This window comes from Mizuhopecten yessoensis, unplaced genomic scaffold (genome assembly GCF_002113885.1).
Source record: "Mizuhopecten yessoensis strain PY_sf001 unplaced genomic scaffold, ASM211388v2 scaffold5789, whole genome shotgun sequence".
Classification (NCBI taxonomy): domain Eukaryota; kingdom Metazoa; phylum Mollusca; class Bivalvia; order Pectinida; family Pectinidae; genus Mizuhopecten; species Mizuhopecten yessoensis.
Genome location: NW_018406224.1, coordinates 288,894 through 306,475, shown reverse-complemented (window position 1 = coordinate 306,475; position 17,582 = coordinate 288,894). Strand labels below are relative to the sequence as shown.

Sequence of the window (17,582 nt, the reverse complement as noted above, 5' to 3'; positions counted from 1 at the left end):
ACAACATCATTTACAATAGGAGATCAGAGCGATAGTACTATAACAGCCATAACAACATCATTTACAATAGGAGATCAGAGCGATAGTACTTTAACAGCCATAACAACATCATTTACAATAGGAGATCAGGGCGATAGTTCTTTAACAGCCATAACAACATCATTTACAATAGGAGACCAGAGAGATAGTTCTGTAACTGTTTAACGACATCATTTAAAAAGGGAGACCAGGACGATAGTTCTTTAACAGCCATTACAACATCATTTACAATAGGAGACCAGAGAGATAGTTCTGTAACTGTAACAATGACATTAGAAACAAATGGAGACCTGGGAGATAGTTCTGTTACAGAAACAACAATATCATTTACAAAAGGAAGCCTGGGAGATAGTTATGTAACAGTAACAACGACATCATTTACAAAGGGAGACCAGGACAATAGTTCTGTAACAGAAACAACATCATTTACAATAGGAGAGCAGGGCTATAGTTCTGTAACAGGAACAGCAATAACAACAATGTTTGCAAACTAATTTTGAAATTCGGGAAAAGTTTCAAGATTTCGACCTGTACAAAAAAAGAATTCCAACCTGTTTATTCCATAAAAAAATGTAACCAAATATGATAACATTTCACGGTTTTAACGTAAAAGTTTCAAGTTCCATCAATTAAGATCCAATTTTCTATTTCTGTATTCACTTTTTTCCTCATTTTTTTGCTGAATAGTAAATAATAGTTGTTTCAGTCTTCTAATTGAAGTAGACGTCTACAGCGAAGTCGGACAGATGATGTGACCGAGCGCAGGCATACACTGTCTTTAGCAGATATCTGTATTACTGTACAATACGGCGATATTGGTGGCTGGATCGAGGCTGTATCACTTGAACTTGTTGGTTGTTAGTCAAACAAACATGAAAACGAACTAAATACTACTGCTAAAGCTAGATTAACTAACCACACACATTAACTACAGGTAGTTCATCTATTGCTGACAGATAGCGTACATATTTGAGCTTAAAGCTGCTAACAAACTAATGAATGGGTTACGTTTCCATTGAAAAGTGAATCTGTTCTTTAACATCTTTTCAGTTTGCACCAGAAATGCATACCAGTTGTTGATTAGTAAGCAGTTGGATCCGATAGTTAAACAGTTAATTAGTTGGCAGACATGTTTATGAATAAGCATCGGGATGCTAGAACAGATAGTGAATTAGCAATCAGCTGGATTAAGTAGTAAACGAAGTATTAACTTAAGTTACGGGAGTTATTAAGCAGCCAGCATACCCGTAATTAGTTAGCTAGCAGCTAGAAGCAAAGACCAGTAGAAGCAAATTCGTTAGCAGCTATAATATGTATTCGAATACTTACCGTTAGCGGGAAGGTTTGCTTACCACACTCTATCTGGTATATTTACCAATAGTGTTCAGATGACGCTATGCTAAAACTTAGTAGGTCATTTTGAAAATACTCACAGACCTGATATCCCCCACTGTTTCTCACAGTAGCGGATTGCCACGTCAATTAGCGATAAACCGACTAGGGTGATTGTAGGGACTATAGTGATTGGTCCGATATAACGTAGGAGGATTCCTAGAAGTCCAGTACAGCCAATGAAAACCTGTGTTACTGACGCAAGCATGATTCCGCCCTGTATCTGCAGATAAAAAACGTAAAACTTGAATTCATATTGCATTTCACATTATTTCATTATTGAACATACACGAAATAAGCAATCGTATCTCGTTGTTGTATACGAGTTTAAACATAGAATAACTGTTTTTTTAACAAATAACTGTAATTTGTATCACATATTTAGTATAATCACCTTCAATCAGTATCACTCTCAGTTTTTAAGGAACATAGAAAAATCATCTGTAAGTCACATCATATATCAGATTACTATGAACATGACCATGTAAGTGTGTTTACAGAAGAACTAACCTCCTGGTTGAAAAATATAAAAAGATTTAGGTTTCAAATCAGGTTCTAGAGCGTAACGAGTGGTACATGGCTTGCCGCAGCGTAGTTGTTATCGATGGCAACATTGATGTGGAAAAGAAAACTTGAGAGAGTTGGCAGATAAAGTTACTACTAGCGTGATAAATATGTCATGGACATTTGAGCAAATCCAATACACAGTATTTGGTCACGCCAGTGATATATGAATACATAGGATACCAAATATAAATTACTTTAAATTAATAATATATGATTAATTATATAATCAAAAATAATATATTCTCATGTCGTGGCTCTGCCTATCGAAACGGAACTTGTTTGGATTGTGACCTCAGCTACTCCCCGGAAACACGCAATGGTCAATAGATATACCCCCGACTTACGATTGTTTACTCGAATCTTTACTTTAATAGGTAAGTGTAATCAACTGCATTATTTATCAATGTCTGTCGCACTGAAGAAACAATAATGACATACATGCGATTAGATATTTCGTACCGTTTCAGATGACAATAAGTGTGACCATACCGAGCACTACAACATTATTGGGAATGCTCTGCCTGTTTCAATAGCTTTCAGCTAATAATGTAGAGTTGGAATGAAGTGACCAACCGGGACCTTTCCATTGCTTTGATTTGTTGTTAGGTTTGTTCTTGTGATGTTGCATGAACAACATGAAATGAGCCAACAGTAGCGCAGTTGTTTCGTAGTAGCGATTTTACTGTTAGCAATGTTAAACTCGCTCACTTTATAGTGGTTAGGTAGTAATGTTAAACTCACTCACTTTATAGTGGTTAGGTGGTAATGTTAACTAAAATAGACATTTCCTGTTGGACAATGCTGCGCGACGGATTACAATGAATCGATACATTTTTTATTCTGGATTTAAAGCAAAACATGAAGAATTGTAAATGAATTTGAACATACAATCTTCAAGCGTATACGTCTTCCTTCATTGCGAGTTATTTGAAATGTCTAATCATACAATACCAAACGTTACTTTATAAACTGACACGTCGTCGTCAGAGTTAATCTACTCATTTTATGTTGATCTTTCATCGCCAAATCGCATATGTCCGTTATGTGGTAAACACGGTCCATCTGTGTATATATGTTCTGGTTTATACATCATATTATCTTAATACCAAAGGTATGTTTGTTTACCGTATACTGGTTATGCAAAATGACAGCATCTCATCCTGAATTCTTGTAGTTTGTCACGTTTGTTTTGTCAAGTTTACATCAAGTTAATGTTCTTGTGCCGTTTTAAGTGCGTTGTCACGAACTTCATAATCAAAGGTACATGTGACTCAAAAGAGCGTTGATATTCCCTATCCCTGTAATACATTATAGTGTTTCAACCTATCATTCACAAGATCCAAGATGCTATTTCTTGACTGCATTGGTGACGGCATTGTATCAAAGAATTCATAGATATTTCAAATAAGAATTTAGTTAGATTTTCCTCCCGTAAAGTTTTTACAAGGACTACCCATTCTAGACGAGATAAAAATTAATATCATATTAATACAAGTTGTCGAACCACACATACCCCTATTAGACTACAACTATTTATTGAAAAAAAGTGCAACGAATTGGATTTGTATATACCTTTGTGGCAAGAAGTAGAGAATGTTATTGGCTTTGACTGTTTCGTTAAATGAGTAATTGCCGAAAGTCTATTAAATCCTTATGCTTCTTTTCTGTGTTAACTACCCCTGTGGGTTTTAACCATGAGTTACACCTGACAATGTATTTACCTTAGCATCAAAGCTGTCGCCTTGATTCTGATAGATTACCTGCTGGTATATGAAGGAGTTCTACAAAGTTTAATTTTAAAAGGACCATGCGTTCCTGTGTCAATCTTTATTCTCATGTTATTGGCATGTTTAAGGACAGAATCAATTATGTTGAAATGTTGTAATGCCGTTCAGAAACATGTTTTTCTTTTGTTTGCCAGCGTGGGCTTTGTTTCCCTCTTTCTGCATGATTTTGTAATAAATTCTTTTAATGAAACAACATTTGCATGCGTTCATAAACAGGATTTACTAGACATTTAAAAGAGTTTACGTCCACTTGAGAGTTTTCTTGATAAAAGTTATAAAACAGGACCTGTTCAGGAATGCTCAGGCTATACATGTAACTCACAACCATTAAATCTGCCTACCGATATTGCTTTGCAGGATCTTTGCCATCAAAAACCCGTGCTCCTCCCCAATCATTCGTGGAGGTCATATGTGGTGTTACTACCTCGATTTTAAACATTTAATTTAATAAAAGATCAATAGATTTAAATGAGATTCCTCGATGTAGCACTCAAGGTCAGTTAATAATCTTGAACCAATATAAAAAATGACAGCAGTCACAAATCGATATTTCTTTTCAGGTATTTGACAATGAAGTATTCGCATCAATATATTTCTATATTTGTTGACCCTTCAACTTTACTTTGAGTATACGGATTTTAAGTTTTATTTGAGCTTTTTCGTACAATTTGGTTAATTTAATCATGAGTTAATTAAATAAACTTTGGACCAAGAAACGACCAGTAAAGTTTACGTTTATAACTAAATATCAACTAATATTATAGTCTTGTCGCCACCAATACAGATAACAAATCGCGAATTCCATTTATTTCCTTGTCTACCTTTTTGTGTCTTTCATTCTAGATTTATTTCCCTGAACCTTCGCATTATCTGCTATCGAAAAATAGATTTTATCCTTTTTATTAAAGTAATGTCAACATTTGATTGGTTTGTTTGTCCTACCATAGGCCTTGACCGGTACCAGCTGTAAACTATGTTAAAACTTGCCTATTTCTGTTTCATTTATCATCACAATGTAAACGTGCGTTACATGTTATGTAGCGAAGTTAAACATTCTTCCAATTTTCGTAGACTTTCTTTGCAATAGATCCTCGTCAGATTTATTTCTTTTTCCAGCTGGACAGAAGTATATTCGGCGTTTACTGATGGTATTTCAACTTTAGCTTACCTCTCTTATCCGTGACTGCCATATCTCTGTCCTATCCAGCACAGTCTCGTTAAGCGTGGCATTCATAACGCCATAAACATCTGCAGCTACAATAAACAGTTATTTAGAATGCATAGGTTTATATTTCACTTAGTGTGTGTTTGTTCAGTTACAACTGAAACCCAGTTTCACACCAGATTCAATGTGTTCGACTTCAGCTAATATGACAACAATCAGACTATTTTATAAGTCCCTTCTATAATAGGGAAACACTTAATTGTAATTTTGAAGACAAGCAAGTCAACCCGGGCAGCTCATATGCAGTTATAAACTTCCACCGCTGATGCAGCTACGTAACGTGGTGTTCCATCTACCGCGACAGGTAACGTTACGTGAAGTAAAGACTGGGATGGAGTTTACCTGACGTATCAAAATCCGGGCACTTCCACTTTTCGAGAGCAAGTAGGGCAGTGATGGCGGGTATGAATTTGTGACATCCACCCTGGATGATAGGGAGTCTACAAATTTAGTAAATGATAAAATACAATAACGTTGAATTTTTAAATACCTGGTAGATGGGAAGATACATTCGAAGTTGTTTCTCTTCATTTGATAAATAAATGTAACGCCACTAACTATTTAGACTAATCAGGTCGTACTCAGAGGGACTTCATTGTATGGTAGTATTTATTTATTGTTTTAAATATCCAGGCTTTCACATTATTATTATGATATATTGCATTCAATTTCCATTCAGATTTACGATCCCAAAATATGTTTGATATTATTTTAATCCCTGTACAAGAATAATAAGAGAACGAAGTGAACTAATAGTGTCTGTACATAGGATGACAAGGTGAACTAATAACATAATACAAAGTGAGCGATAGAATGTTCTAGCTGGGTCTGTAAAACGATACGCACAATTTGACTTGTAACATCTGTGCAATGACAGGTATGTGGTGTGATATTGGTGTATGTACAAGGTCAAGGCTGCCATGTGAAGAAGACCATGATGGACGTTTGATGTGAAGGGTGAAGATGTACGTACCTGACTCCTACGACCACCTGTAGTATGGTACATATGCCACACATGAAGAGAAAGGTCGACATGATCTCCGACTTGACAACCTGTAAGTCACCTGCACAGATTTTGTCGCTCACGATGAGAGGAATAGAGATGGTGGAGCTGATAGCCAGAAGCACTTGCTGACAAAGACAATCATAGTAATATATGTTAATACCAGACAAATACGTAGCATCGTAATTGTATACAAGCGTGAGTGTATCAGTATCATATCAGTGTGAGGTTTGATTTCCTAACTAGCCCTCGGTCTTGATAACGATTATCTACAGAACACTTATATTTGAAGAATATTATCATTACTTTACCATTACATCCAAATGTAAATTATCATGTTGGGTTTCTGGAAATATGGACATACCGGCGAATGAAATAGATCGTTCGAACCGGCCTTATCTTTACCATCCCATTATTTAAACGTTTACTTTGTTAAAAATAGAAAATATTGTAATTTCACATAGACAAAATGACTGTAAGTACTGTACAGACAACACTCTGCGCTCAATTAATTAAATCAAATTAAATCAAATAATTAAATAATAATCAATTAAAGCTGAAAAATGGAATTGTGTGCTAGCTATAGAGACAGCGCCGAGACGTGTTTGTCATTACTCGTCTCCGGATGGACCATTTGAAAACAAAGACCAGCAACATAGCATGTCATTTCCAATTAACAGTAAAACACTTAAACTTTATAGTTTACTACATACGATATTTTAATAGGAATATTACAAGTCTTATTTGCATTGACCTGGTCGTAGATTTCATCAAATGATCAAACCCGCCTTTACTCATACATTTACGGAAAATTACATTTAAAGCATTTAGGACTCACACAGCTAAATCAGCCAATCAGTATGTGTCACATACAGTTCTTTTTGGCTAAATTCAACTTAAAATAATGTATACCTTCACCAACATCTTGTTTATTGATTTAATCTGTTTCTGTTGTGTGTTTACTCAGATAGTTAACTGTTTATAGCATTACATCCCCCCTACCCCCAATATTCTCCCTGTAAAGTGCCGGCACCCCAGGGAGGAAGAAGTGCTATATGTAAGTCTGTATAATTGATAGCTGATAACCTGTTATGACTCATGTTTTGTGTAGAATTTTGGAGTTTTGTGTAAATTCTAAGTGTGTTAAATTGTCAAAATTCTATCAAATTTACTCAAATTAAGTATTTGATTACTTACATGTAAGATACTGTAAAATAACAGAAACAGAGTCACCAAGATTTCTTTTCAAAAATATGTGAGTGGTATGGGTAATAAATGTGAGTGCAAAATATGAAATTGCTGAGTGTGTGCTAAATTGGTGTGCTAGAGGTTGATGTTAAGTAAGTGAAATGAGAATTATTTGGTGCTGACTCTGAATAGCACATGTACATCAGGGGCTATAACTTGGGTTTTCTTCATAACTTATCTTTTTATTTCCACCAAACTTATACATTTTACTCGGTAATGTATTTATTTTTAACAACTTACTTCATTTTAACATTTTAGAATGTAAAGTTTTCCTTTAAGGACTCGCACAACTAAATCAGACAATCAGCAAGTGTTTCATACGTTTGTATTTCCTATCGAAAATAAGTTCCGGCTAGTAACTGGGCCACTGAAGGAGTTTAATAAGGAACTGATGACATATTTTTAGATAAATGAAATGTTCAGGTATTTGACTTTTAAAAAATATAAACTTTTGATAAGTGCGAAGCTCACGGGTGCCGTAGGCACCCGAGCGGAGCTCTTTACCGGTAACATATGCGTGTAAATAGATCCGATCCAAACTTCCATCACTTAATCGTATAGCTACAGCCTAGAAACTTTTCGTACTTCCGGTGACCTGTTCCGGTTCATGGAGCCCGTAAATATGCCTAATCGAATGATAAAGCGACATATACATGTAACGTAGCAGGAAAATTATGTATTCGAACCAACGATTTTTTTTTTGAAATAATGACCATATTCAATTCACTGGGCGTGTTTATTTCCACGATTTCTTTCCTTTTGTAACGAAAAGATAAATCATCGGCATGGTCATTAAAAAGCTTACATGAATGTCACAAGCTAATGGCGTCGAAGAGTGCGTAGGAATGTGATTAGATGACAAACTGTATTACCGTCGATTAAATTAGCTTAAATTTTGGTAAGAAATACATAATTTGATACTGACAACTTTCTAAACATACACATTTTCCATCTAAATATTGAAAATCGATCGTAACACACGATGACCATTCCCACTAGGACGGAAATACCCGAATATGTACGAAGCAGGGTCAATGACGAAGTCGCTTGGTTCATTTGACGAGGTCAAAGTTCACGGGTCGTCTGCTCCAGTGAAACAGAATTGCCACCGACAGCTTTCCAAGGGAAAAACGTAAGGTGTTTCAAAGGGTCAAATTGCGGATTTTTCAGTATTACTACTCTTGTTTTTTCTGCATTTATTGTAGAACGTCAACTGTATATTCAGTTAATATTAATTCTGCCATTTGGGGATCGTTTCTGTTGATATTTTATTTGATCCAAATTTGTGATATACAGTACAGTAGAGTTTACAACTAAAACTGTTGAATTTCAATGCTAACGTTAGATCTGCTTGTACAATATATTCATTATTGAATCTAGTTTCATCTAATGCAATCAAATTAACAATCATTTAAAAAGACAAACATTATCTGTACAGTTTTGTACAGTAAAATATCTTTATTGATACTTAGATAAATATCAACTTTAAACGCTTGACATTTTTTACTTCCGTTCAACTGTGTAAATCATTACAGCATTTTGATTAGACATTGAAGTGAACACATTAGTTTGCTCTGCTTTATGAATATCAGTAAAGAAGAGAATTAAAAATATTATATTTTCACCACTTTTATTTTTGTTAACAGATTGCATAATATGCGACTGTCAGCAACCGGCATTTCTAATCAAAATCAAAACTATTCTGCATATGAAAATTATGATATACCTGGTGATGGCAATTATTTTTATTCAACCACATTTAACACCAATATTGACTCAAGAACAACAAGTCCATCATGAAACTGACCATCAATGGCATCAACACAATCATCACTGAAACTTCACTTGCAAAGAAATGGTTTTAGCTGATATGCCAATCTATCTCTAGGTATCTACAAAAACTTTATGACAACAGCGACGATGAAGAGGAGGAACTCCTGCTGTAGATACCTGGAATGTTTAACGTATATCATCAGTACAAACATTAAATTTCATCATTTCACATGGATTATCTGAATTATTAAAAAGGAAAAATCAAAAATCTTCATTTTATACTTATAGTGGTGGGAGACGTGACATTCTCTTACCCTGGAAAGACCCTGTGACCCAGAAGAAGAACTACTTTTATGAGGTCACACACATACACAAGTTCGTCTGCTAATCTTGTCGTGTTTACATTTGACATCAAAGAAGATGGGATTGATTTTAAAATGTTTAAAATATGATGCATGAACCGTCTGACGCATACATATAATATTAATACGCTATCCACGTGTTCCTGTTTATAAACAATATGCTTCGTCTTACACTTGGACAGGAACAACAGGGTAAGAGTAACATAATCATTCACCCCCTCGGGGATGAGATAGGGGGATCTCAACCCTCGGGGGAAGATTCTTAATTTGCCAAACACGAGGCTTAAATTATAGGTACATTTTGTATGTATTAAAATGGGTATAAAATGTTACGATTCCAAAATTATACTTTACTATTAAAACAAATGTACGAGCTTCGCTCTCTCCAGGCCATGCCTGAGTCACATTATATTTGCATGTCTGTGTGCGGATTTGCACAGGGGCAAAATGTCTGGGGGCGTTTCTGTTTTGGGTCACCGGTTTTGCTTGTAAACTTCCGGTTGTCAACTTCTTGGCGCTGTGACACTCCAATATGCCACTAAACCTACAAAAGTCATTTTGTAGCCTTTGCAATGTATGTATTTATGAATCTAGACAGTTGTCACTAGTTTTGAACTTCAAATATTAAAGTTATTAGCTAAAATGTTTGGTAATAACATATAGTAAATGATTTAGTTGTGTGAGTTCTTTATTGTCTACCTATCGTGTTACATGCGCCTTGTGACCCGGGGGAAATAACTATCAATCGCTGTGCGCTTTGCATATGTTGTAGTCTGTGCAAGAGTGTGTTTATATACACGTGGGCACATGTATGTGTCAAAGTGTTGATACCTGTGAGGTTGTAAGTTGCACAACACATAAAGTGTGGTATGCGGTGTTACCACATATTTCATCCCGCCAGTGAGCGTGCTATACACGTGCCGGGAACTGTTTAGTACATCTCACCTTCCACGTGTAGCTGGCACAGTAAATATTTGGACACGTTATGTGTGTAACACTTCACCATCTTAATTAAACATTTTACTTCACAAATACATTATGGTCTCCTTCAGTAGGGTGAGTGATGATAAGGAAAGTCAATATTAGTGTTTTATATACACGTGTAAATGTAAGAAGTATATGTGTTAACTTAACCATACAATACATATATACCTGAAGGCCGAAAATGAAACACATATGCAAGGCAGGGAGATCGTCAACTCCATACTCCAAACCGACGTAACGAGCCTTTCCGGACTTTTTCGATGTTGACACTCCGTTCGAGATCATTGGACCAGTTGCAAATACATCCCCCACATTGTTTGAAGGATCGGAAAGATGAATGTTGCACTCGTCTCGGTTGTGATCATCTATGCCACATGAAGACTTGGTGAATTCGGTAAGCTCTGCCATTTGGATTCACAACTTCTCATGGATGTTGTACTGGTCCACATGACTGTTGAGCTCGACAAGATTCTAAGTCGTCTCCCTCAGTAGATGTGGACGCTGATACAATTTACATTGACGAGCGGTCAGTGTATGACAACTCTAAGTGTCACCATAAATCAACAGGGATGTTTACACTGCCAGGGTTGGGTACACGTTCTCGTGTTAGCTCTACCTAATGGGTACTGGTATGGCCTGACACGGTACATAAATCACCCACAAGGCAGGACTTTCTTCTGTGCGAGGGTCAAGGCTACGGTCGGCTGAATAGTATATTATTGTTTGGTCCTTCATATAGTGGGAGATCCAGAGACATACCCCGGGGAAGGGTGTTTGTGACCCGCACGATATTCTTGAAGTCAAAAAAGCCTCTCTGGATTGACCACTGGTATCAAACGTGATAGTTAAATCCGACTCCAGGCGCGTTAATGTTACGTAATACTGCACGGAGTCGAGTAAAATAGGAAAATGTTATATTTGCTGTTAGATTGTTGTTAACACAGGCGTACGTGACAGCGTGCTTGTATTACGGTGCGCAGAGTGAGTATTACGGGTATACATATTGTGGGGTGTTTTGTAATTCATATTCACTTTTGACTATGCATGATAGGTTTTTACTGTGTGTTTTATGGGTTGTCGAAGTGATTTAAAGCAGTCTTTGATTGTTTGTTATTGCATTTTTAGTACAGATCTGTATACATGTATTATTGGTTTGATTGCGTTCCATAGCTAGCCTGCATTTATTATCTTAAGTATCTGAAATGTTTAGTTGAGTGATCAAGACTTGTCTTATGTTGTCATAATTTACTTTGGTATATATGTATCCATTTCTAAGTGGTTTACTTATTTTGGTAACCTGACGACCGCTCTGTTGCATTTGATATCACTGACACAAAACCTAACCACAGTTGTGGTATTTCAATACATACTGGTTTGGTAGCGTGTCTCAACCTCCTCTCGATCATAGGTATGTAGATGTAGACTACAAGTCAACCTCCTCTCGATCATAGGTATGTAGATGTAGACTACAAGTCAACCTCCTCTCGATCATAGGTATGTAGATGTAGACTACAAGTCAACCTCCTCTCGATCATAGGTATGTAGATGTAGACTACAAGTCAACCTCCTCTCGATCATAGGTATGTAGATGTAGACTACAAGTCAACCTCCTCTCGATCATAGGTATGTAGATGTAGACTACAAGTCAACCTCCTCTCGATCATAGGTATGTAGATGTAGACTACAAGTCAACCTCCTCTCGATCATAGGTATGTAGATGTAGACTACAAGTCAACCTCCTCTCGATCATAGGTATGTAGATGTAGACTACAAGTCAACCTCCTCTCGATCATAGGTATGTAGATGTAGACTACAAGTCAACCTCCTCTCGATCATAGGTATGTAGATGTAGACTACAAGTCAACCTCCTCTCGATCATAGGTATGTAGATGTAGACTACAAGTCAACCTCCTCTCGATCATAGGTATGTAGATGTAGACTACAAGTCAACCTCCTCTCGATCATAGGTATGTAGATGTAGACTACAAGTCAACCTCCTCTCGATCATAGGTATGTAGATGTAGACTACAAGTCAACCTCCTCTCGATCATAGGTATGTAGATGTAGACTACAAGTCAACCTCCTCTCGATCATAGGTATGTAGATGTAGACTACAAGTCAACCTCCTCTCGATCATAGGTATGTAGATGTAGACTACAAGTCAACCTCCTCTCGATCATAGGTATGTAGATGTAGACTACAAGTCAACCTCCTCTCGATCATAGGTATGTAGATGTAGACTACAAGTCAACCTCCTCTCGATCATAGGTATGTAGATGTAGACTACAAGTCAACCTCCTCTCGATCATAGGTATGTAGATGTAGACTACAAGTCAACCTCCTCTCGATCATAGGTATGTAGATGTAGACTACAAGTCAACCTCCTCTCGATCATAGGTATGTAGATGTAGACTACAAGTCAACCTCCTCTCGATCATAGGTATGTAGATGTAGACTACAAGTCAACCTCCTCTCGATCATAGGTATGTAGATGTAGACTACAAGTCAACCTCCTCTCGATCATAGGTATGTAGATGTAGACTACAAGTCAACCTCCTCTCGATCATAGGTATGTAGATGTAGACTACAAGTCAACCTCCTCTCGATCATAGGTATGTAGATGTAGACTACAAGTCAACCTCCTCTCGATCATAGGTATGTAGATGTAGACTACAAGTCAACCTCCTCTCGATCATAGGTATGTAGATGTAGACTACAAGTCAACCTCCTCTCGATCATAGGTATGTAGATGTAGACTACAAGTCAACCTCCTCTCGATCATAGGTATGTAGATGTAGACTACAAGTCAACCTCCTCTCGATCATAGGTATGTAGATGTAGACTACAAGTCAACCTCCTCTCGATCATAGGTATGTAGATGTAGACTACAAGTCAACCTCCTCTCGATCATAGGTATGTAGATGTAGACTACAAGTCAACCTCCTCTCGATCATAGGTATGTAGATGTAGACTACAAGTCAACCTCCTCTCGATCATAGGTATGTAGATGTAGACTACAAGTCAACCTCCTCTCGATCATAGGTATGTAGATGTAGACTACAAGTCAACCTCCTCTCGATCATAGGTATGTAGATGTAGACTACAAGTCAACCTCCTCTCGATCATAGGTATGTAGATGTAGACTACAAGTCAACCTCCTCTCGATCATAGGTATGTAGATGTAGACTACAAGTCAACCTCCTCTCGATCATAGGTATGTAGATGTAGACTACAAGTCAACCTCCTCTCGATCATAGGTATGTAGATGTAGACTACAAGTCAACCTCCTCTCGATCATAGGTATGTAGATGTAGACTACAAGTCAACCTCCTCTCGATCATAGGTATGTAGATGTAGACTACAAGTCAACCTCCTACCGATCATAGGTATGGAGATGTAGACTACAAGTCAACCTGAAGGAGCTATTCTGGCTGCTCCTTCTGCGTACCAGTTTGTTTATAATAATAATAATAATAAAAATGTTTATTGGAGTGTCACATATTGATCAAAAGACATATATACTTACATAATGGAATTTACTTACATAAGAGATCAATATCCAGCCAATTATCTCGACTTATGAGACACTTAAAAGACATTCTATATACGTACATTATTGAATTAAAAATAATCAAAAATCACAGCTCGCATTAGAGTCGGATTGCCTCATTATTACCTCACAACGGTTCCATTGCTACAAAGTATTATCGAAATTATTTCTATTCACGACAAAGTCCTATAAAGTAATGTTCATAAAATAGATATGTTACGTATTAGTAAACAGCTTTCTTATGTTGTAGAAGCAGTACACGTCACTGGCTACAGTTTGATGTATCTCTTCATTTTTCAAAATTTCGATAAACTTTGTTTCACTATTCATAGAATTAAATTGATCGTTTTTTCTAGCGCAGACATGTTAAATCGGATATCGTCATATAGTTTACAGTCTATTAGAAAATGTTTTTTCTGTTTCTACTGCTTGGAGATCGCATAATCTACATAGTCTTTCCTGGAGTGGCGTCGGCGGCCTGGAGTATCGGCTTGTCTCAACAATCAGTGGTAGACATCCGGCGCGAAACATTGCAAAATACCCGTCTATGGGATCTTTGTATGTCCTTTTTAAGTTTTTTTTTTTATAATGACGTTGACTTTTCATTGATCCCAAATACAGAAACAAAGTAGTATACTTATATAACCTCGAGGTAATTAAAAACCCTTCACTGAGGGCTGACACTGATAAAACATTAGTTAACAGCATGCTGTGTATAATATCAATGGACTTAGGGATGACCTCAGTTTAATGTCTAATGTAATTGTATCACTAATCTAATGGGTGGAAGCGAGACAACTCCCCATGATTGTTGAACAGTCTTCACCAGCTGAACTGTATCACTAAGGGAAACAACTCAACCAGTACTATTTGAGGCGCACTCTTCAAGTAAAGTGATTGTTTATGCTCTGCCTAAAAGACTATCAATGAAAAATAAAATAAAAACTGAGAGCTGCACTTTTGCAGCAAAGGAAGTAATGTGAGTGCGTTGTCTTCAAACTAATGTTCTAAGTAAATGTTAAAACTACTATGTACTTTCATTTCAACAAGGGTCTTGCCAGCTATAGGAATTTAGTCCTTAGAAAACTAGCGTGTATCTAAATATTAAACGTTGACCAGTGACTGAAATAGTTGTAAGAAGTATGGTATTTTTTTAACGAGCTCAAAATAGCATTTATCAATATCTATAAAGCTTCTAATACATAATTTGAATATGTTACCCATTCTAACATTCACGTATAAAGCTAGCAGCGGTACTTCGATTACTGACCCGATGCTGTCGTTAAATTTTTACTCACACTCGTAAAAGTATTAAGACAACGTCATAAATTGTTATCAAATAACATGTATATACCCGTCAATGTCAACAAATAGTTTTCAATAGCCAAGCAATGGTCCCGTAAAATCTAAAACGTTATTTAAAAGAAATGCATTAATGCAATATTAATTTTGAAGGTCAATTAATGATGGGAATACATTTTTATAAATGCTGTTATGGTACCTCATTTATATAACAGCGTGTCTGATTGGACTGTATAGATCACATGACAGGGAAATGATTAGGCATTTAGCTGCTTTTAGATGTGATTCGAATACGATAAGAGTTAGTATTAGTTTAGTTTAGTATGTCTATTCAAGCCGTGGCTACGCGATTATATTTCTCTGGATTCGGTAGAATTAGACAGTATTCTACGGATTAGAGTTGATGGTAGACTTTTCCCTGATCAAAAAAGTATTTTTTATAGCACTAACATATTTACCGCCGGATGGTTCTGTGTTTCATCATACTTATGGCGAAGAGTTCTTTTCGTTGTTAGAGAACAATATCGGCCACTATAGTACTTTAGGTAAGGTGTTTGTAATTGGAGATCTTAACAGCAGGACTGGCCGGTAACCGGACTATATACCTATAGACGCGCTACATGACAGTGTGCATCGGCAACTTGATACCCTCAGGAGCCATGTGACGTCACGCGTAACTCAGCGGACTCGAAAGTCACTACGTTTGGTCGTAATCTGCTATAGCTTTGTAAGTCAACGGGTGTTCAGATCCGTAATTGTCGGACGACAGGTGACCCGGATGGTAAATTAACATTTTGTAATTATAATGGTACTAGTGTTATAGACTATGCATTAACTGATAAAATGTCAATGTCGTCTGTCAAATGTTTTCAAGTAGGTTGTTTCAGTGAACATTCGGATCATGCGCCAATATATCTAATATTGAATTGTCTACTGTCAGAAAACACTCAATGTAATTGTTGTTCTGTTAATGATAAGTATGCTACAGTAAATAACGTAGCGTGGTCAGATAAAGCCAGTAGCAAGATAGCAAACGACATTTATGATGCTAGACTCTTGATCGAAAGATCTGTTGGCCCGCCGCTTACTGGCTCAAAAGAAAGTATTGATACATGTTTAGAAAATTTTGTGGAATGTACTCGTACTTTATTTGATAAATTTTGTCTTTCTAGTAGAAAAGTATTGAATTGTTCATGTTCTTGTCTTACTATTACCTCTGTAAACAGAGGACCAGATAAGCCCTGGTTTGATAACAAATGTAGATCGTTGTACAAAAAATATAAAAGTGCATTATCAGTGTTTAATGGTGAACGGTATCATTGGCCAACAGAATAAGTCTTACACAGGCTAAAAAACGGTATAAAGTTTGTGAGAGGAAATTGAGGCGAGAATATTTAAGAATGGAAGGGAACATGCTAGATTTATTAAAACGTAATAATCCTTAAAAAAATTATCGTAATTTTCGGAATCGTAGGACATGTAAGACTGGTGAAATATCATTAATTGATTTTTTCAATTATTTCAAAGATTTGGCAGGTGTAGCGAATAATGATATTTTGGAAGACAAAAACACTGAGTGCCTGTATCCTGAACTAGATATAGATTTTAATATAGATGAATTATTAGAAGTAATTAAGGGTCTATCTAGGGGTAAATCTGATGGTATTGATATGATACTTAATGAATATTTTATTGAATATAAAGATATTTTTTCACCGGTTTTATTAAGGTTATTTAACACTATATTACAATTTAGAAGGCGAATTATCAGAAACAGAATTACTCTTTGCATTAAAAAATATGAAAAACTGTAAATCACCTGGTTCTGATGGTTTTACTAGTGAATTTTTAAAACTTTTTTGGAATAATTTAAAATATTTTATTATCAGAGCATTGAATTTTGGTTATAATAAGGGGGAGCTATCCATTACACAAAGACAGGGTATTATCACCTGTATTCCCAAAGGAGATAAAGTTAGACATTTTATTAAAAATTGGAGGCCGATTACTTTATTAAATGTTATATATAAACTTGCTTCAGCTTGTATAGCTAACAGACTAAAAACTGTTCTTGATTTTATTATTTCAGACACACAAACAGGTTTTTTAAGTGGAAGATATATTGGGGAAAACACCAGACTTATTTACGACATTATGAATTTTACTGAAATAAACAACATACCAGGACTTTTAATATTTATAGATTTCGAAAAAGCCTTTGATTCAGTTTCATGGAATTTTTTATACAAAGTAGTTGAATTTTTTAATTTTGGTGAAAGCATTAAAAAATGGATAAAAACATTATACAAAAATACATACTCTGCAATAAGCCAAAATTGTATACTGTCAA

General features: G+C 36.1%; 1 protein-coding gene across 1 annotated transcript in view; it reads right to left on the bottom strand.

Annotated features, from left to right (window-relative positions):
* The window catches only part of LOC110451069 (solute carrier family 23 member 1-like), a 22,771-nt gene extending 11,478 nt beyond the window's left edge, over positions 1-11,293 (bottom strand). Inside the window, exons 1-5 of the mRNA XM_021498919.1 lie at positions 10,549-11,293; positions 5,984-6,141; positions 5,353-5,450; positions 4,954-5,039; positions 1,473-1,654 (exon numbers count right to left, since the gene is read on the bottom strand). Of these exons, the coding sequence (XP_021354594.1) occupies positions 1,473-1,654; positions 4,954-5,039; positions 5,353-5,450; positions 5,984-6,141; positions 10,549-10,788 (764 nt within the window). The 5' untranslated portion in view covers positions 10,789-11,293. The remainder of the gene's footprint in view (positions 1-1,472; positions 1,655-4,953; positions 5,040-5,352; positions 5,451-5,983; positions 6,142-10,548) is intronic.
* Positions 11,294-17,582: the final 6,289 nt, after the last annotated feature.